The sequence below is a fragment of the Aedes aegypti genome, chromosome 3 (assembly GCF_002204515.2).
Source record: "Aedes aegypti strain LVP_AGWG chromosome 3, AaegL5.0 Primary Assembly, whole genome shotgun sequence".
Lineage (NCBI taxonomy): Eukaryota > Metazoa > Arthropoda > Insecta > Diptera > Culicidae > Aedes > Aedes aegypti.
This window is the reverse complement of record NC_035109.1, coordinates 153,824,685-153,850,318: the sequence shown is the minus strand read 5'-3', so window position 1 is coordinate 153,850,318 and position 25,634 is coordinate 153,824,685. Positions and strand designations below refer to the sequence as shown.

At 36.1% G+C, this 25,634-nt stretch overlaps 1 protein-coding gene and 2 long non-coding RNA genes across 3 annotated transcripts in view; 2 read left to right on the top strand and 1 right to left on the bottom strand.

The window, feature by feature from the left end:
• The first annotated feature begins 4,423 nt into the window (after nt 1-4,423).
• The window catches only part of LOC5564157 (phagocyte signaling-impaired protein), a 51,224-nt gene continuing 30,013 nt past the window's right edge, over nt 4,424-25,634 (top strand). The window contains exon 1 of the mRNA XM_021853874.1: nt 4,424-4,708. Within this exon, the coding sequence (XP_021709566.1) occupies nt 4,660-4,708 (49 nt within the window). The 5' untranslated portion in view covers nt 4,424-4,659. The remainder of the gene's footprint in view (nt 4,709-25,634) is intronic.
• Nucleotides 10,340-11,224, top strand: LOC110679397. The gene is made up of 2 exons (XR_002502452.1): nt 10,340-10,596; nt 10,693-11,224. It is a non-coding gene; the product is annotated as an uncharacterized LOC110679397 (long non-coding RNA).
• LOC110679396 lies at nt 23,505-24,671 on the bottom strand. Its single transcript, XR_002502451.1, has 2 exons — nt 24,556-24,671; nt 23,505-24,488 (listed from the first exon to the last, which is right to left on the bottom strand). It is a non-coding gene; the product is annotated as an uncharacterized LOC110679396 (long non-coding RNA).

The following is a 25,634-nucleotide window of genomic DNA, read 5'->3' as shown; positions in this document are numbered from 1 at the left end:
GTTGTACTTTGCACAACAGCTGTGATTTATATGCTACACGCAAAAAAATTGTGCGGTAAAAACTACCATTTTAGGGGGTTAACTTAAGCGCTCGCACCGGCAATTTTCAGCAGACCAGAAATGCGCTTGATTTTACCATGTCTGTAGTTGGAATCAGATTGTTGCAAATTATTTCTGTCAAATGTACCAGTAACCACCGCATTACTGGTACATTTGACACCGTACCGTGGTGTACCGTAAACATAGTAAATTGGTCTGAATTTTCATGGTAGTTTTAAGAATGGGCGTAGTCAGCTAAGATAGTTATTTTTATCACAGAATTTTTTCCCGTGTATTTTGCAACAAAAATATCTATCGACACCAAACCAAAATGTATTCCTCAAGAATCTTCTTAAGAACAATACTCGACAGTTTTTATTTACAGCATCACCCTTTATAATACGGTAAAATCGACAAATGTACATAAAAGTCGCATAATAATGAACGCACTATATACGGTTCGAGAAAACCACAGTTTGAAATCTGTAAATCTCAAAATCCAGATAATATACAATCGCCTCTCCACATCTCGATATCGAAGGGACCATCGAGATAGGGAGAAATCGAGACAAAGAACAAATTTTAAATGAATACTAGATCGAAAATCTCTTCGTTACCAAGAAAATAATAAACAATCAGACGTCATTTCGCGATCCTCATATGTTTTGAAAGCCAAAAATTTGGTCTAGTAACCATCGATATATAGAGAGAAAATTGGGAACAAACAATCAACAGGAACACATCGAGATATGGAGATATCGAGATAAGGAGGATATCGAGATATGGAGAGAGAAAATGTATGCAGAATGAAGGGACCGAAGAAATCATCGACATAGGGAGAGATATCGAGATATAGAACATCGAGAAGTGGAGAGTCGACTGTAGAAACTTGGGGTCTTTAGTAAAGTTGTTCTGGAGGTGAAGCGCTATCTGATGGTACCTCATTTGATACGAAACTTGACCGCTAGGTGGCACTAGTGGGCATGGAAATTTTTCTTTTGTTTTGCAGATATTTCAGGATCCTGACCATTTAGAACGATGGCGTCTTCGGTAAAGTTGTTTAGTAAGTTAAGGATTATCATTGTTCGAGCTCAAAATTTTGCCACTAATCGGTGCTAATGAGCATCAAACTTTTTCTGCAGATATCTCAGGAGCCTGACCACTTAGAAAGATAGTGTCTTCGGCAATGTAGTTCAGTAGCTAAAGGGCTATCATTATTTGAGCCAAGAAATAAGATATTTTACCACCAGGTGGCGCTAGTGAGCATGCAATTTTTGTTTTGCGGATGCTGCAGGATCTTGACTTTTTAGACAGGCACCTTCGGCAAAGTTTGTATCTGTGGTATTTTTGTATGAAAATAAAAAATAAATTGTATGGCACTTAAGATATCTCAAATCCCCCTGCCTTCCCCCATAATCGCTTACATGATTAATGGACGATCCCATACATGTTCAGGTCTTTTTGATAAGGGATGCACTTGAGAATGAACTCAAGATTGTTTGGGAAACGGTAAAAGGTATGATCAAGTTTATTTTATTCTTAATAAGACTGTCGACCTTGTCGTAGTTTGGACATTACCTTCTACCTCCCAAACTCGATAGCATTGCACAAATTATAGCAAACAGCAATTGATTAGATCTTGTTCCAAGGGGTAGGGGAAGAGATCCAGCAAAACTAAACAATCTGTAGAATACTTGTTTTTAATTAATTATGATTCGTGGTTTACGGCTAATCAGCCGAGTGGAAGTTTGAAAACTACCGAAAAACTAAACATTACATATACTTTTCATTTCACCATTTAATCCATTGGCAAAGTATATGTAATGTTTAGTTTTTCGGTAGTTGTCAATCTGTAGAAGATTTTGTTTGCAGAATGGCCTGATAGACTTACATGGTTATTTCACTCTTGCATTGGTCAAATGTTCTGACGCGTTTGAGTGAAGGAAACGTTTTGGAAAATTATCTGTAATAACTTTGTTGGTTTTCCAGTGACAGTTGGTGACAGGTTCCCTTAACTTTTGGGAGCTCGCAATCTAAGCCAGCTGTCTCCTCTCTCTCAGTCATTTAATATTATTTTTACTCAACAAAAAAACTACAACTTAAGCTAATTTATCGCCAGTCTATTTGTGATCTTACGTAAAGTTCCATACGCAATGATAGCGGAATGTCAACGGAAAGCGAAACCGGTTCACCAGCACGAACTGTAGCATGCTTGTCGACCCAGACTTGGTTCACTTTCGTTTGTTGACAGCTCAGTCAGGATGGTGTGATTCAAAGCACAGAAAACCGTATAAAGTATTCATTTCAATTGCAAATCTTTCTCAACATAACTCCACATTTGTGACCAAAAATGCAAAAAATGTACCGTAAAATGGGGTTAAATTTATCACTTTTGAGAGACTCTGTTCTATAATTCTAAGTAGGGTGTATGTATTATCATCAAAATATTTTTTAAACCTGTACTGAATTGATGTGTATCGAATTATACAAACGGAATTTGGACAAAATCTTATCGTAATAACAGAAACATTTTTTAGAATTGGAGTTTTTGATTCCGGGGTGAAGTTGATTAATTACTGCGATAGGTTTCATAAATTAAAGAGATATGTTATTCACTCAACTTGAGCTCACGAAATCCAAATCAAATCTCGAAAATCTTACAATTTTTTGATAAATCGGTCAAATTTAGAATTAAATGTTGTTAATTACAGAATACACCATATTATACGTTTAAAGATAAGCAATTTCCTCAGAAATTAGTAACTCGCTTCTCTGAAAATGAATTTTAATCCTCAATACTAATTAAAAACTAGGTTCACTGAACATATCTGGAATGTATGAAACAGTTTATTAAAATGGTGTCTTTATACAGACCTGGCAATAATCGACTGTTTGAAGAAGAACCCTTCAACAGTTCATCAAACATTTCCTAAAAAATCTGTTTCCAACCGAATTTAGCGCAGCTATCAGGTAAACCGTCATCATATAAATTTTAATAATTCAAATCGGATCATAGCTCTCTTGACGGTTTGTACATGAGGGTACGGGAATGATCAATTTCTCCCCACTGATCAACTACTCCCCGAATTACGGTACCTTGGCAAAAAAGCTCTCAGTTTATAACTGCGGAAGTTTATATAAGAACACTAAGTTGAGAAGAAGGCTCTTTCTCAGTTGGGATGTAATGCCATAAAGAAGAAGAAGAAGAAGAAAAAGAAGGATGAAAAGTAAAACAAGAAGTTGTTTTTTGTTTAATCTTCTTTTAAAAAAAATGATCTGCTTGCCCCACTTCCTCGTAGTTATTTTTACAAATATGGCGTACCTTGTGATGCAAAAGACTTTTATGTGATTATCGTTTTAATATTCTATATTACATTTATTGAAATTCTAACTAAGAAAACTAAAACTATTATTGATTTATAACAAAATCATATTAATTGATAGGAGTCTGCAATCAACTTTCATTACGAACCTATAAGAATGAACAATCTAAATGCCCCTTACAGCTCTTAAACGTCAATACTGTGCATTAATATGATGAAAATGTGTATTATCATGACGAAACTACAATTTTCATTTCAAATTTGTAAAATATTTTGTCTAAGAAAATTATTCTGTTTTTGTCAACTGAAAATCGTCGATCGTGTTGATAAAAACGGAACATACCTGTATAGGTTATAAACTTCCGGATTCTTTGTAAGTGGTTGAATTTGCTGTAAAATCACGCGTATTAAAGTATTAAAATGATTATGCCAATGGAAAATAGTTGAATAGTTATTTGATTATGACCTCATTTTTGGGTTGGAAAATTTAATTTTTGACGTAAACAAACATTTTCAGTGACATTTCTCTCCTTTTTCTCCAGCGACCTCTATGATGGTGGCACATTATATATTTGCCTAATTCTTTATGATTTGCAATCGGATGTAGAGGGCTCATTCACAAATTTCATAACGCTGAAGGGGGTGGGTGGGTGTCCTCATCATGTTACGATCCATATAATATTTGTATAATATTCATACAAAAAGCGTTACGAGGGGATGAGTGGGTGTCAAGATTGGCCATTTTTGGCGTTATGAAATAAATGAATAAACCCGAACCCGACCAACCAGTCTTCATAATTCTTTATAGATCTTTGACCAACGATGGCGATCGCTGACGGTTCAAAACGAATCTATATCGATCGCTATCGAAAATCACTGACTGGTTGACCGGGAAGGGATTGCTGACTAGCTTTTCAACAAAATTTAGATTTCAATTTTTGTCCCACACTAATATGCAGTGCCTCATCGTCCCAATTATTATGTAATTTTCGACCAACCCCTTCGGTTTTGTCACGCAAAAACATCGCACCATTCGTTTTCATTTGACGTTTCTCTTTGCACCATCGTTTCGTTTTCAGTTCGTTGTTCGTCGAGGGGAAAATTGAAAAAGTGGCTGCTTGCTGCAGGACTAAAGCAGCGAAATTTTCCGAAAATTGCCGGCAAATCCGTGCAAATTGTGTTGAAAAGTGAACAGCAAAGGCTAGTTCGTGCATCCCGACGTTCGGATTCAGTGAAACTTTCAACAGAAAGCCGCGAACCGTGTTGAAAAGGCGCGAGACACCGCAAGAGCCGAAGCATGCAAAACGTGGAACTCGTAGTCGAGCGAAAGCTTCGGCCGATTTTTGGTGAGTGAAAATTATTGTGGGTGTTCTTTCGGATGGGTTTGTGATGATTCCAAGTGGAGTGCACATAAAAATGGATATTATTTCGTGTTTTGAAGTGTAGTGATCGGAAGAATCTACTGGTGAAAATCACTTTTTTTTCACAAAAGCGTGCCATTTTTCGTCTCTCTTATTTTTTTTCGCAAATTACATGCGATGATTTTGAGATTTTAGCGTTTTTGGGAGAAGGGTGAGAGGGTTCTGAAATAGTGAGGTTATTGTTTATCTCAATCACTCACCCGGCGGCTTTTCGATTGATGAGTGAACGAGTGAGAGGGGAATTGTCAGGGTTGCCAATTTTGAGAAATTTTGTTCGTGCTGATGGTTTGTTTTGGTATCCCTGATAATTAACATCAAGCATACATTTTTTATACGTCGTAACTAGTGATCCTTTATAGAGAGATAAGCGAAAGTAAAATGGAGTGATTTGGCAACAGACCAGCAGTGCTGATTTTGCTCGGCGTCGAGAATAATATTGTATCACGGACATGACTTTCTCATTGCTATAAAGTGTATTTTGTTTCGTTATAGATCTTTGGACTACATATCAAAACTAATAAACAGCCGAAAAAATCAAAAACTAAAAATCGCATTCAAAAAAATTCAAAAAAGTAAAACATTTCATATTTTTGCTTCATGCAAAATTACTTTTACCGAAATAATTTCAAGCGGATTACATTACTCCTCAAGAAAAGTTCAAAACAAACATAACGCATGTTCGTTTGGCTCACACTTTGACAGCTCTCGCTGCTCGATTGGCTCACACTTTGACAGCAATGTCAGCATCCGCGAATCTCTCTTATAAAGGATTTCTATAGATTACTAATTATATTTTGATGTTTATTGGTGTTTTTTTTTTCGTAATCAAATAGTTATCAATAAATGCATATATTTTTGACGATATGTTTTTCCAAGAAAGTTCATATGCAATACAATATAAAGGAACTTTCGAGGGATTTATTCCATGATTTGAGTAGGTTTATAGACTTTGATCCATCTCGCTTACGGTGTCTATTAAATGTAACAGTCACCATTTTTAGCGAAAGGCTCCAGTTGGTTTTTATTATAGTGTTTGAAATGATTGATAAGGGGTCTATTTTATAAGTCGAGTCGATCAAAAACGACTCGACTGGAGTCACTGTCGACCAAAAATTTTCGTTCGACACGACTCTGTCACTCGAATTATTCGACAGCTGTCCAATCTATGTGACAGGATTAATATGGTAGTCGATGGGTGACTTCTGAAATATGCATGCCTACTGTGTTCGACAGTGACTGCAGACGAGTCTCATAAAATGGTTCGATTTACAAAAGTAGACTCCTAAATGTTGGCAAGTATTATTTGAATTTAAGATGATTTGTCTAGCATGACCTGATAAAGGCTTCAAATATCAAAAAACGAAGCCAACAGAATTTTGTAGAAACATAGATAAATAACTCACAAATAAGAGAAATAATCGTGCTTATTTACTGTCCTAAAATATAGTGGGTTTATTTTAAAAATCGAGCAATCTCAAGTGACTCATCTGTAGTCATTGTCGTTCAAAGTAAGCATGTATATTTCAGATGTCACACGTCGACTGCCATAGTAATCCGGTCACATAGAATGACAACTTAGCTTAGCTTAGCTTAGCTTAGACTGACTACACATCAATACAGAGTCAGAATAAGGGCGAATGTGAGGACTAATACATTCTCAGTAAAATCGGTTTGAAGTTGGCGGGTTTAATTTTAATTCTATATTATGTTTCCGATCGATTTAATCGCATGATGCATTTTTGTAGGATCCATTACAATATTATTTTTGTAGCAACAAATTTCACTTATTTAAATATTATGAATAACATGTTAAAATAAATAAAAATCTATCATGCGCCATTCAACAAAATTTAGAGCTGTTGCGCCCCTCGGTTTTTCGTCTACTTCAGTTTGACAACAGCGATTGCGCCTTTTGACCTCGTCCATCTGGTTTGACTATCATCAGCTTCGCCGTTCTGCTACGCTCTCTCGCACGAACCTTTATCACTAACGCCCTTCTGCACACTCAGTTTGAAATGCGCCCTGCTGCCACACTCAAGCTCAAATGCGCCCGGTTACCGCAGAGGGGGAAGATGGGCGAAATTGACATCAGAGTTCGAATCGAAAGAGAATATCAAATGCGCCTTTATGTTTTTCTTACTTTTTTAGTGAAAAACGTTATTTTTAAGAACCAGATGTACATTATATGATTGCAATTTATCAAACAAACTGTTAGGTGATTAAATCTCAGTTTGTTTACATTTGTCAGTTAGGCCGTTAATCTGGTACTGTATTGACATATCAATGGTTGCTATTCCGTGATTGACCGAAGTCAGTGAAAATGCACAAAGAATCAACTAGAAGTTCGGCTGGGATTGGCCATAATCTTCTTCAGTGTGCATAATCCAGTGCCTCTATTTATACATGGTCAATAACGGCGCCGGCCACGTCCTTGCAGTCAGGTGGGATTGGGGGAAGGAATGTTAGTGTGTAACCTTTGCTATTTGGAGACCGTGTTTGCCTCTGCATCTCCACAAAGGTTACTGGGAGGGATGTTTGTTAATGGGAAGGATCGTTGGGTCACACACGCAGAGAATTGACAGCTATTCAAAATAATAAATATTATTTTTGTTTTCAATAAACCTTTTCAATTTGTTGCAATTAAAAAAATGCGTTGAAACAACAATTATTTTTATCAGAATAAAACACAAATATTGTTGAAGCAATCCTTATAAGAAATTTGTTGAAACAACAAAAGAAAAGCTTTACATCAAATGAAAGTTTTATTTATTTCAATCCTTTCATTGTTGATTCAATTAATCATGTGTATAACATAAAAACTGGCCCGCCATTTTGGTTTTGATTGGAAACAGCGAGAATGTGGATATTTCTAGTGCGTTGAATTAGACCAAAGTGCAATACATGTAGAAAATTTATGTTTAAGTAGTTCAGGTCATCGATTTTTCATCACAGTTTCGGAGTATCCATAAACTAGAATCTAACTGTTTATGGTAAGTTTTGGCCATTCTTTCTAAATTTTTGTTTTCACTAAATAATTTTCAATTATTGCAGTCAACTCCTACACGAGCTGATGATTTCATCATATTGCTTTGTCGCGGAGCGGATAAACCTCATCTTCCAATCGGATTTTGGAGCAAGTTTCATAGACTTAATACCACAAAAGATCAAAGAATACTGATCGCAGTGGTACATCCCGAACAGAAACAGAACATATACTTACGTAAAATGAAAATAAAGTAGGCTTTTGAAAGCGATTATCGTAATTTATTTCATTAAAAAACGAGGTTTCAGGGGACTGGGATCAACAAAAATGAGTTTTTATTTCAAACAAAAGCATTATCACATCAAAAAACATTGTTATTTGTTTCAAAAACGATAGGTTTTATTTCAATACAAAAAATTGTTGTTTCAAAAGAAAAAATGAGTTGAATCAAAAATTAATGTTGTTGCTCCACAGTGAACCCAGCTGTCAAATTCAACAATAAATATTTTTAAACCAAATTACGAGTTGTTGTTGAAACAATAAAAGGCAATTATAAGCCGGCAAACAATACAGATATATTGTTGTAATGATACAGAATATATTTGATTTTAAAATTGTTTTCTCTGCGTGCAGGATTCACTTTGATAAGCGATTAGACCATGATAAATAATTATTTGTGAGATATAAACATGCTTATATGTAAATATAATATTTTCATTTGATATGAACAATATCTATTTAGAGAAAAATTATGCCGTCACTTGAGGTGACGAACCTTTCAAAGTTTGTTGAATAAAGTGAACCTTTCGGAAGTCTACACTTGAAGTGTCGAACCATTCAAAGTTTTTTTTTAATTACAAAAGTAAAGGTAAAAAGAAGAAGGTGTATTGAATAAAAAAAAAAATTAGACATAAATAATTTATGAATCACAGTTTATGTCGACACTCACAGTGACGAACCATTCATATTTTTTGAAAAATCATATTTACATCTCACCGTTGTAACGATTAAAGGTGCAGTCATACATATTTTATAGATTAGAAACAGTAGCATGAAACGAGCTCACCAATTGATCCGTCATACTCGAGCAGCAACAATCCTCTTTCAGCTTCACTCGTTTGCTCGGCTATATAAAAGCACTCAGAGAAAATAGGCGTGCGACCCGTGAGGGAAAACAACTGACGGCTGCTCGGGCTTTTTTAACGCACTGCCCAGGAGCAAGCGTCAACGTCGAAAGATCGAAAAGGACTAATCGAAAGCGGCACTTTATCACTTTACTCGATCGACGCGCGACATATTTGACCCTGCCCTCATCGCCGGCCCCCGCAGGAACAAGCGTCAAGGTCGGAAGATCAAACACAACTAAGCGATCGCGATTTTTTTTTCTCTTTCACTCGACCGACGCGTGACATGTTCGATCCTGCCCCTATCGCTGGCCCCCGCAGGAGCAAGCGGCAAGGTCGAAGGATCAAACACAACTAACGGATCACGCCACTTTTTAACTCTCACTCGACCGACGCGCGACATGTTTGATCCTGCCCTCATCGCTGGCCCCCGCAGGAGCAAGCGGCAAGGTCGGAAGATCAAACACAACTAAGCGATCGCGGTTTTTTTCACTTTCACTCGACCGACGCGCGACATGTTTGATCCTGCCCTCATCGCTGGCTCCCGCAGGAGCAAGCGGCAAGGTCGAAGGATCAAACACAACTAACGGATCACGCCACTTTTTCACTCTCACTCGACCGACGCGCGACATGTTCGATCCTGCCCTTATCGCTGGCCCCCGCAGGAGCAAGCGGCAAGGTCGAAGGATCAAACACAACTAACGGTCACGCCACTTTTTCACTCTCACTCGACCGACGCGCGACATGTTCGATCCTGCCCTCATCGCTGGCTCCCGCAGGAGCAAGCGGCAAGGTCGAAGGATCAAACACAACTAACGGATCACGCCACTTTTTCACTCTCACTCGACCGACGCGCGACATGTTCGATCCTGCCCTTATCGCTGGCCCCCGCAGGAACAAGCGTCAAGGTCGGAAGATCAAACACAACTAAGCGATCGCGGTTTTTTTTTCACTTTCACTCGACCGACGCGCGACATGTTTGATCCTGCCCTCATCGCTGGCTCCCGCAGGAGCAAGCGGCAAGGTCGAAGGATCAAACACAACTCTCCGGTCACATAGAATGACAACTGTCGAAAAACTCGAGTGACAGCGCCGTGTCGAGCGAATTTTTTGGTCGACAATGATTTTAGTCGAGTCATTTCGATCGACTCGACTTATAAAATAGGACCCATAATATACATTAATTATAAAAAAATCAAAGAATTGCATCAAATTAGCTTAATTTACAGGTTTTAAGGATTTCCCGGGAATTCCCGGGAAATAACAATTTTTTTTCCCGTTTCCCGGGAAGTCAAATCCCGAGAAAATTGAAAACTCTTTCAAGGTAATACTATTTTATTGGAACACTCAAAAAAATCCAAACGCCATTGTTACGTGAAAAATCACGTAGATCATTCCAAATTCATTTTACCTTCACTTCACCTGACTAATGGTGATAAGCTCCATCGAAGATGATACTAGATTTAATCCCGATTTTAGAAAATCCGGGATTAAATTTAGTACCCCGTTCGGTAAGCACCAAAACCGGTATTAAACTGAAAGAACTCAGCCACGTGTAAATGTGTGCGTGTGAGAAAGAACAGATGAAAACGAAATGATGGAAATGTCATTTTCCATCGCTTTGTGTTTTGTTCACATCATTCGCCTTGAGCATAAAAGTGGGTCCGGGAAAAGCTGGAGATTTACATTGGTGTCCAATCTAATTGGTAGGTATCCAAATGCTGGAATTGTGAACAAAGTCGGAAGTTCTTGCGAGATAAATCTGAAAATTAAGGAGAAACTTCCTGAATATTTTATTGCAGAACACAGACGTTGGATGAAATGCTGGACTTATCGGTGCTGCGATAAAACGCCCAGTGGCCGTTGCGAAACCAGTCAAAAACTGTAAAGACCAGACAGCAGCTATAAACAATGTATTCAGCAGGAGTCCCATCAGAAGCTGGTGAACTAGCGGTGCATCTGGTGGTGCCACCTGTCCAGGACGTGTTACTTAGTTGATTTCAATTTGAACATTGGAACTCCCCAAGTAGTATGACGTGAAAATTATAGTGAGTAAAACCGTTTGTTCCGATATGAGCTAGCTGGTTGTCCGATATTTCGCGGTTTACCGTTTTGCGGTAGTACCATTTCGCGGTGTGGTTTTTCCTACAAGTTGCACTGAAAATTGTTGGCATTACCACTAATAGCATTTTCATCGGTGATTTACCCTTCTTTTAAGCACAGGCTTTCTTCCAAATTGCACTGTTAAGATAGATAAAACATCTCAGTATAAACCGCGAAATGGTACCAAGGCTGGTAGCAGTCAGACAGCAAAATAATAGTGACTTTAGTGACCAAAATGATCAAAAAAGTGACCAAATAGTGACCGAAAAGTGACCTAAAAGTGACTTGAAAACTACAAGTATTAGTCATTGAAATGACTAGAAATAAAAATATGGTCTATGTGAATATTAACTATTCTACATATTAGACGAATTAGGAATGTAGAGATCTGCAGTAATTTCAAATCTCTCGTAACAGTTATCTGTCCGAGATAAGATTTGATTGTCATAGATGGTCAAAAAGATAACCTTTTTCGAGATTTCATTTATCATTATTTACGAGACGAACATTAGCTTAAAATAAGGTTACTATGTTATATTTCTGATTTCATTAAAAAATAAATAAATACATGAACTTTGGTAAACAAACTCGTGATAGAATTCTTAACAAAACTCCTGTACATGATGAACTTACTGGCAAGATTTTGAAGTAGAGATGCAAAATGAATTACTTGAAGCATTTCTTAACAAAGCTGTGGAATAAATCGAGGAAAAAGGTTGCGTTGTAGACAAAATTGTGGTGAAAATTGAGAATAAATTTCAGTACATTTTGAAAAAAAAAAATCCTGACAGAATTCAAAGTTAAAAAATAAACGAAAAATAGAAATTCATGCTAAATTGTGGCAGAATTTCTGTAAAAAAAGAATCCAAATAAACAACAAACTCCAGAACACAAGTGATTATTAACGAACTCGAGAAAAGAACAAATTAGTTGAATGTCGTGCATAAAGAATTAGAATTTCATAAGCATTCCAATAAATGAATTATTGAAAATAATCACATTAATCAGTGGCGACTCGTAACCTCACGTTTTATCTGATCTACGACCCTGAAACGACTAATTTTGCAAATTTAAATTGTAAAGTAAACAGTAAACGATAGAAAGCACATATTTGTTGCTGAAATTCATGAACAGGTTAGAGAATAGCCACTGATAACACTATTATTTAATTATTATTGCCCAACAATGTTCTATCATTCATTATAGAAACATGTTTTTTGTTTGGAAATAGTTGACCAAAGTCGTGTAGAAAACAATGTCAAAGGTTAATCAATGGAAACATGTACAGTCGATTTTTCGGTCCCTTCAAAATCCCATACATCGAGCTCTCCATAAGTCGATATTTCTATAACTCGATATCTCCACTAGTCGATGTCACGTGAGAGGTAAATTTTTCTCCATAACTCGATATCTATTTTAAAATTATTCTTATTTTACAAAAGACAATTTGAATAATAGAAAAATTTAAAAAAATATTGTCAGTAAAAATTAAGTGATTTTTTGAGCATTTCGAAAAAAGCTTACAAATAATAGTTTGTAAAACACTATCAACAAAATAATATTGCTTTCTTGCAGAAATGATCATATCTGTATTTGAAAAACAGAAATTTATTCCTTCGATTTTGTGATTTTTTGTGTCGGTATATTCCATAACTCGATAATTCTATAAGTCGATGGTCCCTTGAATATCGAGTTATGGAGAGTCGACTGTATTAAAAAAAGACACCGACATGTTAATTCTTCCAGTGGACGATTTGCTCTTTGAAGAAAATACCACACTAGACAACGGACTAGCATGCAACACAGTAGACAACGGACTAGCATGCACAATCGAAATACGTTCCTGATGAAAAGTTTTCCAGACTGAAGCGGGAATCGAACCCACACTCCTTGACTCGATGCGGTTAAATGCTTGGTTACACTAAACGCACGGCCACGTTGGATTTTCTGATGTGATATCTGAAATGATTTCCAGCAAAAATAGTACTTGCTGTTGAAGTCCTGGACGAGTTTCTGACAAATTTTTATAATTTATTTTGGTTGATATTCCTAGCCGTCTCTGGCTTATATTCCGGAGGAATTTTGATGATGTTTATCTTCAGAAACCTGGTTTTGGATTTTTTGTATAGCCGTAGAATACTCATATCAGATATTGGTTCTGGTTTTTGCCAAAATGTAATAAAATATTTCGGACAACAAATTTATCCTAATGTTGCTTTCTAAGTTTTGCCAGAATGTTCTCCAAAGTTTATCCCAGGTAATTTTGAAATTTTCTATCGGAAATGTCTACGGAATATTCACTTGAATTCTTCCAAAAAGTTAGCCGGAAGGGCGGGGATGAACCAGTCTCGGGCTGAACTTCCCCATAATAAGGATTCAATAATAATATAGTTAGCCAAGAGTCTCTACTTTTCTTGAGTCATGAATCTTGACACTTTGATTTCAAAATCACACTATTCTTGTCTTTATAATAACAAATCTGTTTCTTGTTGCTTTAGTTTGAAAAGTTAACCCAGCCATAAATTTCATTATCATCAGATCACGAAAAAAAGTGACTTTAGTGATCATTTTCCTGAAAAAAAGTGACTTTAGTGACTTTTTGTTGGAAATAGTGACTTTTTAGTGACCAGGTCGAAAAAAGTGACCAAGTCACTAAAAAGTGACTTGCTACCAGCCCTGTGGTACTGACCGTGAAGTGACATGCCGCCAAATGGTACTAACCATGGTGCACCAAATGTTGTACTGCGAAATGGTACACCGCGAAGTGGATTACCGCAAAATGCTAGCCAGGGCTGAAAAACTCGTCAATAAAGATAGAAAAAAGGCGTAGACTCGAACTCATTGAAAATGATATAGGGGTAGACGGGGCATAGTGATTATGTAGCATTATTATCTTCATTATCATCATAAATAACCCTTTCAGACAATTCAACTTAAATTGTAGTTGGTGCAGTATAATTATTACACTATAATCAATAGAGAACCGAATCCTATCTTAGACACTTCTTATTCACTTTGGCAGGATGGGTTTAGTATTGCCAAGTTTCAGACAATTCGACTGAGAAAACCCCCTCATGCCAAAGTTAATCATGGAAGTGCTCAAGTAGTTTTTCGCCGTACAATCAATGAGTAATAAAATTTAACCCGAAGATATGTTTACCTACATAGTGAAAAAGAAAATACAGTGAAACCTCCATGAGTCAATATTGAAGGGACCATCGACTCATGGAAATATCGAGTCATGGAACAGAAATTCTTTGGAAAGCAGTTTCGAGGGACCATCATAGTAATCATGAAATTTTGTTTCTAGTATGGTTCCATGAGTCGATATCGAGTCATGGAACATCGACTCATGGAGGTATCACTGTAAAAATAAATAAGGGTTCGTCAGTAATATTCTAATGACCTATTATGAAACATAATAATGATTTTCAATTCAAAATGTATTCAAGTTAACTTATACTGGGCTTTCACAGCTTTTAAATTTATAACAGGCTATTTAGGCAAATCTGAACATTTCGGCCATTAAATTGGTCCTGCTACTCCTGTGTGTGACAATGCACTTGGCTTGCAGATTTTCCTATTTTATTTTATTTTTTGAAAATTTGTTATATTGCTGATTAAACAATTCATTTTCAAACAATGATTTTTCGGAAATTTTCTTTGAAAAATTTGGAAGTTTTTCCATGATGATTCTTACAATACTTATTTTGTTCAATATTTTCGGAGATTTTTTCGGAAGGATTCAGAAATTCTGAAAGGTATTTTCATTTACAGATAACTTTCCGGTCGAGTAAATGAATGTAGCTCAATGATGTGAATGTGATCTACTGAACACAAAAGGTTTTACGCTGATTGACTGGGTAAAACGATGCATAATTCACTATGGTTACGACTTTTTGCCGACGTTTTGCCGACACCGGTACAGTAATTTCTCGATTATATCACGGATCCAAAAGTTTTTGGCGTGATAAACCGAAGCGTGATAAAATGGAAATGTTTATTTTTGCCATATAATTTTCAATAAAATTTGAACTTTAAGTTGTAAAAAAGAGCGGATGAAACGAAAAGCATATGAGAAATGGGTCAAATAAATATATGTTGTTTTTTAGGGGAATTTTCCAATGTAAAATGTTTGAAATTCATACAATTATTGCGGCGTGAAAAAATCACAAGAAAAAATATTGTGGTAAAATAACTATTTTAGCTGACTACGCCCATTCTTAAAACTACCATGGAAATTGAGACCAATTTACTATATTTACGGTACACCCCACCGCATTACTGGTACATTTGACAGAAATAATTTACAACAATCTGATTCCAACTACAGACATGGTAAAATCAAGTGCATTTCTGGTCTGCTGAAAATTGCTGGTGCGAGCGCTTAAGTTAACCCCCTAAAATGGTAGTTTTACCGCACAATTTTTGTGTGTGATCAAACAGAAAACCGTGCTAAAATCAGGAGTGATATAATGAAACGATATTAAAACGAGCAGTGATAAAATCGAGAAACTACTGTACTTCTACCCTATTGTACATAACTTTTTGCGTCAGGAGCAAGTAAAACATTTGGTTTTGTTTGAGAAAAGTTGAAATTAAAAAAAAAATGTATGTTGGTATCGAATAATATATTTGACAATGGTGATGGTTAAGGGCGCTATTCATCCCTCAGCCTAAGTGCGGGCGATGATATACTTATCAGCGACGATATGATAATTGATCGAACTAGCAATTATTCAAATTGAAATTTTTTAACTTAAGCATGTAAAATTTGTATTAGAACTAAAAATCTGATTCCAGTCATGAGCATGAGCATGAGCATGAGCATTAGACTGATGCAAATTTTGAAGTTTTTGCTCCCCTATGCTAAAACGATGTCAATTATGATGAAAATGATCCTCCCAAAATTTGAAGTGATTCGGAAGAAATTTGGTTGTGCACACGCTATTTGAAGTTTATATGGAAATTACTATGGAAAAGGCAAATCTTTTGTGTTCAGTCCTCTACCTGCTCGTCAAAATAATATATGGAAATGTAAACACACTCATCTTATGTGAAAACTTCCCAGCTACAACTTTGCCGAAGACCACATTTCGATGGGACGTAAGGATAATTTGTTATTTTTGATAACAAAGTGTAAATCATGCTGAGATGATCATTCAATTACTTTCAGAGCAACACTGCTTTTTTGCTGTAGAACATAGTAGCCTGGATTACTTTGATCTATTCTTTCCGCCAGGAGCACCACTGTTGCCTGCCGAACAGTTGGTGAAGCATGCTACATGTAAACCAACATTATGATGATGAATAACAATTTATCCTGAGGTCCAATCAAAAAGTGGTCTTCGTCAAAGTTGTAGCTGGGAGGATTTCACATTAGAAGAATTTGTTCACTTTTCCATAAAATATCATGACGAAGAGATAGAGGGCTGAACACAAAAGATTGGCATTTTCCATAGTAATCTCCATATAAACTTCAAATGGCGTGTGCACAGTCAAACTTCTTCCGAATCCCTTCAAACTTTGGGAAAATGCTATTTACTATAATTAAAATCGTTTAAGCATAGGGGAGCAAACATTTCAAAATTTGCATCACTCTAATGAGCATGATTGACCGCCCGCAGTCGCTACTCCGTTATAGAGCGCTGCATATGCCGAGCCTAACCTCACTTATTTGACAGCTGCTGGTCCTGTTGTTTACGTTTCGGACTTAGTCGTTTTTTCCATCATTTTTTTTCATCTTCGCATTTCTATCACCAGCATGCTGATGGTGACGATTTTCCACGGTAGGAAGATAGAATAATACGATCCGTGGGTATCTGCAGTGGATTTGACCTCTCCTCGCAGCAAACTTTCACGAAATTAAGAATGATTCGAAAAAAATACTAAGTCCAAACTGTAAACAACAGGACCAGTACCTGTCAAAATTGATGCGTGACGTCACAGTGCAGTGGAGTATTGCAAGAACAGCTGTACTTACACAGAGAACCAACAGACACTACTCGGGATCAGTAGCATCTTCAATGTGTAAGTACTGGTGCTCTCATTATTATAATAAACAATACTGGCGCCGGCTGCGTCCGAATGCAGGTCAATTTGGGAATGGGAGGGAAGTGTTGACGTGTTACTTGCTTTACAGAAGCCGAGGAGTCCTCTGCACTTCCACAATAAAACACTGGGAGTTTGTATATGGGAAAGGATTCGTTTTGGTAAACGATAAATATATAATTCGAAATGAATACGTGAGCATATACACGAATGACCGACACTGATATGTAGTGCGGTTACTACGCAAACCGGACACGATACTGATTTCGTTGCTCACTCGACAGTAGCATACAACAGATTCAACGTATCAAACTCTACTGACGCGTTTGTTTTTTTGTTTTTCACTGGCACACTTCGTTTTTTCTTCCGCGCAACGCGAACCGGACACAATGGATCCGGATTCCGCCACTCGTCCACAAAGGAACATGCAACAGACTCAACGGATCCAACACTACTGACGCGTTTGTTTTTTTTACCGGCACACTTCGTTTTTTCTTCCGCGAAGCGCAAACCGGACACAAGGGATCCGGATTCCGTCGCTTGCCCACAAGGAGCATGCAACAGACTCAACGGATTCAACATTACTGACGCGTTTGTTTCTGTTTTTTTTTTTCACCGGAACACTTCGTTTTTTCTTCCGCGCAGTGCAAACTGGACACAATGGATCCGGATTCCGTCGCTCGCCCACAAGGAGCATGCAACAGATTCAACGAATCCAACACTACTCCTAAAAATCCGATTCCAGTCTACCATTAGAAAAGGGCCAAAGTATAATTGAAATATATACAAATCAATATAGCTGAACAAACTATATCAAAGTTGATGAAACACACGAACTTCACATATCTGTTTATGTATTATATGTCTGTATTCCATTCAATTCTTTTATATTCTAGTGTGTTCCATTGTGTGCAATTCTACTCTATTTAAATTTATTTCATTCTGATCCACCCTACTTGTTCTTATACATGTTCACAAATAGACACTGTATTAATCAACACACTGAAACAAGCATTGAAGTAATGACAACCATGAACAAGTTTTTAAATTTACTATTCCAATCACGATTGAGCTAACAAGAACGCTTTTTATTTGCGTTTTGTTCTCTCTCGATCCAACCGCATTGATAGCCGAGCGGTAAGCGTTCGCGCTTGACAATGGCGAGATCCTCGGTTCGATTCTGGCCCGCTGCAAGTTTTTAACCATGATATAGTAATTTTTACTGTCGAAATGGTGCCATGGTAAAATTGAATGCACAAAATGTTTGAAATGAATGCAAATTTAGTCTGCACAAATCAAGTGGCGTTGTGTATTTAATTTAACCCTCTAATATAATAATTTCAACTGCAACGCTGTTCTCAGTGCAACTAGCGCCATGCGATGATAGATTCGGGCTATGTATGTAACCCATAAATAATCGAAATATAACGCAGACAAAAAACATGCTTCTCAATCTCAAATGGTGAGCTTTGTCCCCGCTATATTTTCATGAAGTTGGAGCCTCTGATTTTAAGTTTAACAATTCTATCCAAGTTCTATAACTGCATAACAACTGTACAACAAGTTTACTCCAAAAATCTTCACTCTACTCGTCAACATTTTTTGTAAGAACTAGATAGTATACCCTTAAGCGTTTGGCACTAAAATTGGGACAGGGCTTTAGGACCCTATTAACCGAACCATACATACTAATGACTGACATCTTTGCTAGCTCTTTCTTTTATTTCATGACTGGGTATACAAGTTTACTCCTGACTCCTCTGCTACGGGGTGTGTGCTTTGAAGTCCTGGAATTGAGGAATTTCTGGAGGATCTTTTCTATGCAGAAATTCTTTAAATTTCTCCTCTGGAATTTAACTTCTAGAATGTATTTTGTTGTTTTCCAAGGCTTCCTGAATGGATTTCTCCAGTGAATTTTTTTAGAGTTCAAGACGTCGTTCCTGAAAAAAAATCTTGAATAATTATTGAAAGTATTCCTAGTATTATTTTTAGGAAAATCTCTGCATGTTTTTTTTTTCTTAGTAAGAACTACTCGATTAATTCAAATTTAATTTTCTAAAACAAAAATAAAGCTTCTTAGGGCTCACGAGTTATTTCTTTAAAATCCAAAGGAATATATGTAGCAGTTCCTGAATGTGCTTGTAGTTTTTAGATAAATGTACAAAAAAATTATATTGATTTTTAGATAATTTGAAGAAATCATTGAGGAAGCCTTGAAGAATTTCCTGTTTAAATATGTAGTAATGTGATTGGATTTTTTTCGCGAAATCGTCAATAAAAAAATGGAAACATTCGTAGAGAAATACATTTTTTAAAACCAAATTTGTTTTGAAATTAATTTATCTTTCAATTAAAATAGTTTTTATTTCAACAGTTTAATTTTTTTAATTTCAACAATTTTATGTTCTGCTTTAAAAAAAAAAACTGCCAACTATAGATTCAAAACTATATTTTTTTTCAAATACCTAGAAAATGAACTTGTATGAAGTTAAAAATGATTATAACTTTAACACATGCTGATTTATTATCGCACTGTATGTGTATGTTTGATGTGACATGTGCAGTTTTTCTCTACATGAAATTTAAGAGATGAAAATAAAGCGGTAATGTGACATGCGATAGCATATTTTTAATTGCTAGAGTGCTTTGTAGTTTGATTTTTTGGTCAGAAATGTTCAATATTCAAAGAAATACATGGAATTCATATTATGATCCTATTTTCAGGAATTGAAAGGTAGCAAGTCAAAATAGAACATGAAAATCAATGACTGTCCGTATGACTAATAGGCAAAACGTCGGATTTATTTTCAAGACAATTGTAAATAAAAACTTTGTGATTATTGTTTTATTTTTTTATAAGTTTTTAAATCGCTCTCAAAATAAAATGGTTATTACAGAGTAAAATACTTGCGTAGTAAATTATTTCGTATTTCTCATGTCTTGAATCAATAATACATACGGGTTTCATTAAGCAATGCAACATTTCGTTGATTAGAAAAAAGGATTTTACTATCTTCAATAAAAATGTAAATTCAACAATTATTTTCTTTAACGTTAATACATATTTTAAAAACAACAAATTGTTTTGTAAAACCAATAAAAAAATGTTTTTTTTTTTTTATTCAAAGAAATAAAATTATTAGCCGGGGAACAAAACTTTTGATTGTTGTTTTCAATACAAAATATTATTAATATCACAGAACTTTTCTTAAAGTAATTTGAATAAATTTATGAAGAAATTCCAAATAAACTACGTACGAATAAAAAATCTAATGGAAATATTGTCAAGATTCCTGAAAAGTATTTGAAGAATTAGTGGCTGTTCATTAATAACGTAAGAAAATTTTGCGGTTTTTCAAACCCCCCCCCTTCCCTAATAGTAATACTTTCTGTATGAAAATAAAACAGATTCTATGTGATAATTCTAATGTGTTTTATTTTCAACTTTCTGTATAAAAATAAAACACAATTTGTATGCCGCACAAGAGAATTCAAAATCCCCCTTCCTTCATAAACCCTTACGTATATGACCTTTATATGGACGACCCCATATCGTAAGAATTGAAGATTTATTTTTCTGAGAAGTTGTTGGAGGGAATGCAAAATTTTTTAAAATGCTGTCAGAGGATTCCTGAAAAAAAAAATAATAATGAGAAAGAACTGCCTGGCGGAACTACTGGGAAAAGTTCTGGAGAAATATGTAGAGTACCAGAAAATATTTTGAGTAAAATGGGATGTTCTCGTCTAATATGCATCGTTTTTTATTCGTTTGCTCAATATCACGATTTGAATGATTTATCAAACGCGCATAGCTGAAAATGCTACTCATTATTCGTGCACAAAGTATGTTAGCCAACTCTCTGGATCACATAAATCTTGTTCTGGAAAATACTAGTGAAAAACACTATGAACACTCATTGGTCGAGATCCTATTGTACCTTAAAAAATCCTTCAAAAATATTTCTATACCATTCGAAATTTATTCATATTTTTTCCATATCTTGTCCCAACGGTTCCTCCAAAAAAGTATTCACTATTTTTTTTAAAAGAAGTTTTGCATTAACTTCTCCAACGACTCAAAAAAATAACAATATTTCATATACGAATTTTTTCTCAAACTTTGCATGAATTTTGCAACCAGTTCCTTCAGAAATTTTTCTGTTATTTCGTTAAGGTACCGCGGGACAAGTGGGTAAATGGGGTAAGTGAAAATAATTTGTGTATTTTACTAAATATATGAATTAACGTTTCAAACTTATGCGTAAACCTTTGAGGCCATTCATAACATTGCGATAGGTAAGAGATTCAAGGGATTTTTCAACCTTTGATGCATAATATGGACTGTTCATTTTATAAAGTGGACACCTTGTTTATACTATAACTATTTTATTTATTGGTAAAATCGTAATCGATGAAAATATAAAATCTTACAAAATGATTTTTGTTGAAGAGCTAAATAGTTTTTCCAAATACTGATCATGATTTTGCATGATTGATAGCCAAATGACCGTAAATAGCCACAAATAAAAAAAAATCTAGAGTAGCTGTTATAGGTTATTATACAAACTGAGTATACTGGGCATTAGCCTGGGACACGGTTATATGAAAAATTTGGATTCTTTTAGACGATAGTTTTAGATATATTATGGCCCTTGATGGTATTTCATATATATTAATGAAGTAAATTTCATTTCTTATTACTATTTTGATAATTTTAGTCACTATTGTTTGCACAAACTGCTTAGATGTCACCATGCCCAGTAGTGTGGGACAAAATTTAGATTCTCGCTCCAGTCCACTTTTTGGATTGCATTTAGGTCCCATAACAACTGTGCAAAATTTTAGCTCGATCGGTGAAACTATATGTACGCGCCAGCCGTTCAAAGTTTGTATGGGATTTACTATGGGAAAACTTACTTTTGCAAAGAAAAATCGCCAGAGGTCGCCCATTGACCTCTATAAAAATTCTGAACACAGACCTCGATAGGTATTTCTACGATGAAAAACATTGTCGAAGTCCGCAAAGCAATCTGAACTCTTGAGTCTGCCGCCCAAAGAGACAGTCCTCGGGGAGTTGTGAAAGCACCCATTTTTTATGGAATTTTACTCTGTTGTGTTTTGTGCTACATCTTCCTCGCTCATTTTTCGTTGCCTCTCTGCTTAGCATATTTTCGCTCCCTCGCAAAGAGGCACCGAACTCTGATAATATTGAGGAGAATTATCAAGCTTGCCAGTAAGTTGCTAAAAGCTTCTGGTGATACAAATTTCAACTCCGAAGAAAGAAATTCGCGAAACAATTTATGGCATAATTGTTTGTCTCTAATGGCGAACTTATTTACCAAAATTCATTACAGCTGTGTCATAGAGCTGCGAAAAGAATTTCTGGGATAAAAGCTTTAATTTCTATTAAAAAAAAATCCAGGAATAGTTCGAAGGTAAACAAAGCAGGAAGAACGTACTAGTTACGAAATGTGTAGATAAATTAATGATCGTTATTGTACTCAAAAGTCGAAGATAAAAATTTCCAGTAAGAAATAATATAAAATTTGGCCTTCACTTTCCTTAGGTATCTCCTCTATGCATATTGATTAACTCGAGAAAAGCTGAATATTGCGCCATAGTAATAGAAAAAGATTTTATGCCTATTACAATAATCTAATATAGATGCCATTCTGTACTCAAAGTACCCAAAGCAATCATATCACTAAAGACTTGTTTAAAATTAATTTCTCAACCATTACTCCATGTGTCACAATGCTTGTTTAAAAACTCTTCATAGAAATGTGTATTTGTAATAGAATCCTTTTTCATGGGTCAATGTATGGCGTATTAGAGTAAATTTCCAGTAAAACTCTTGAATTCATTTCTAGAAACATTTTTGAACGCTTGATTCTTCTTCTACTAAACATTATTCCTGAACAAGTTTCCGACAATGTTTATACATTTTGGATTGAAATTCTAGAGAAATTTGAAGCATTTTCCTCAAAAGAAGTTTGATGGAATTTCTTCAAAACGTAGGTCAGTGATCTCTCCTGTCATTCTCCGTTAATCACTTCAGAAAGTACACCATAAATTTACACAGCAGGTCTGTTTTCTACCAATTTGAAACAAATTCTGCTGACACTAAAATTTCACCGGGACAAATTGTAAAATCACAAATTCCTTCATATAAATAGATTTCAGACATTCTTTTATAAATATCTGCACAATATTCATCACAATTCCTTCAGAAGTTAACAAAGAACCCTTTTTTTTCGACATAACAGCTAACATAATAATCAATCTAAAACATGGTCACGTGTTACATTAACGCCCAATACTAAAAATACTTTGTTTGGTAAATCTGCAACTATGTGGCAATAGTTTGTAAATGTCAAACTCGAACAAAAGCGATTTGAGTGGTACGAGTGAGTCGTCTGCCAACTAGAAAATAATAGAATTAAACACGGTTTTGTTGTACGATGAAAATAATGAGAGTTGCGTCTATTTGTCTGTTGTAAAACATTTTTTTTCTTGCTTTGAGTTCATAATTAGTGACATTGAGGTTTACTTTTATTAAAAAGAAAGGGGCTTTTTGTTGTAGATGATGACTTTCTAGTGACCAAGTCACTAGAAAGTGACTCGCTACAAGCCCTAGGTATTGTACTTGATGTTCTTTCCCGCAGATCGCGCCTACGCACAAATTAACGGTCTCAGATCTTATGCTATAAGCCCATCCCGGTCAACCAGTCAGTGGTTTTCGATAGCGATCGATGTAGATTCGTTTTGAACCGTTAGCGATCGCCATCGTTGGTCAAAGATCAATAATGAATTATGAAGACTGGTTGGTCGGGATTGATGTTATCCTAACGATTACCGAAGTCATCGTCCTCGACGTAGTGGTTTTTGGCGAACTACTGGTTGGGGTGTTGAGTTGGTGTGTAGATGTGGACATCAGATCCTCGAAGTGTTGCATCTTGTAACCGGCGCATAACTTTCAGCGGATCGATTTCAGCGTCGCATACCTGTTGGTGATGTACGGCTCGGCAATGCGTAACATGTTATTTAAACGATAAACGATGATCTGGCGTACTCGAAACAACTGTAGCATCTTACCGCCCTTTCATTCGCCCCGCATCACGAAGGCAACTTTCGGCTCGGCCGGGATGTAGATGATGCTGGCCTTCTCAACCAAATCGCGGTGAATGTGTTGGTACTTCATGGCCGCACAAAGCAGATTCGTACACGGAGCAGCTTAACAGCCAGTCTATAACAACACCTGTGCAAACTGCCGGGTGGGCGATCGTTTTCAAATTGGAGGCCTGTAGTGAGGTGATCGAGGTGATTGTCGAATTCGCATCCAATCATGGACCTTCTGGATCGTGTAGCATCGAAGCTGGATTGGTTCATCTTTGCTTCGCTACTGGTGAAACTTTTCCAATCCAACGTTCCGGATACGAATGTCCTGCAGTTAAACCAGAAAATCCTGCAACGTGTGGAATTTCAATCGTAATTATGATAATTATACTAACCTTAACTGCAGAATACTACCGGAAAACTAACGGGAACAGCTTCAAACACCGATGCAAAAATATTGATCCAACAAGGCAACTCAATGTTTTGTTTTTCTGTTCTTTTTCATTTGACGTTTTCATGCCTACAGTAGTGTGCGTGTGATCCAAATCAAGTACGCAGCCACATTTTCGTTAATCTCGGATTTTCTTTAGTGTGCCGAAATCGGCGCACTAAAGTTAATACCGGGATTAAAATCGAAGATAATATCGATTGATGCTTAGCAAAATCGAGGATAATACTAGATTGGCGTATCATCCTCCATGGAGCTTACCACCATAAGATAAAGATCACTAAACCATTCATAACCACCAAATAGTGACTCGGTAATGTTTACTGAGGTTACCTATCGCGCTTACGTGGAATTCACGTAGGTGCCTGAGTTCATTTTGACATTTGCATAGTGTACGTACATTCGCTGTTGAGCTCAAATCCTAAGATGGCGCCCGCTTGATTTTTGAAGAACTTCAGAAGCTGCTGCTGCTTTAAACAATGTGTAATATTGATTTCAAGGTAAATATGCTTTGAATACAGAAGAATCCCTGCATTACTTCATATTTTATACGTGATTTTGATTTATAACTTCTATCAATTATAGCACGCGAAAGCTTCAACATGGCAGACCAAACTCACAAAATTGGGGAAACAGGATTCAAAATGCACTGACAATAAAAATATCACAATCTTTTAAGTTTGTTTACATTGGGAATTAGTTTTCTTCCAAAGCCTATTAGAAATAAGATTGGTCTTTATTACAGTTAAATTTAATGCAAAACCATCTAGGTCCTATTGAAACGCTTCGTAAAGGCTACCGGAAAATCCACGTAGCTCTTACGTTTAGCGGCGGTGGAATGGACGAACTTCAAAAGTTCATACGTTCATTCTGGGTTACCTATGATTAACGTAAGAGCTACGTGGAAAGTGCGATGGAAAAAATCACGTATGTTTTCACGTAACAATGACGTTTGGATTATTTTGAGTGAATATTTAAGGTGATTATAAAACGAAGCTAGGCTCAATCAATCCAGGAAAATCAATC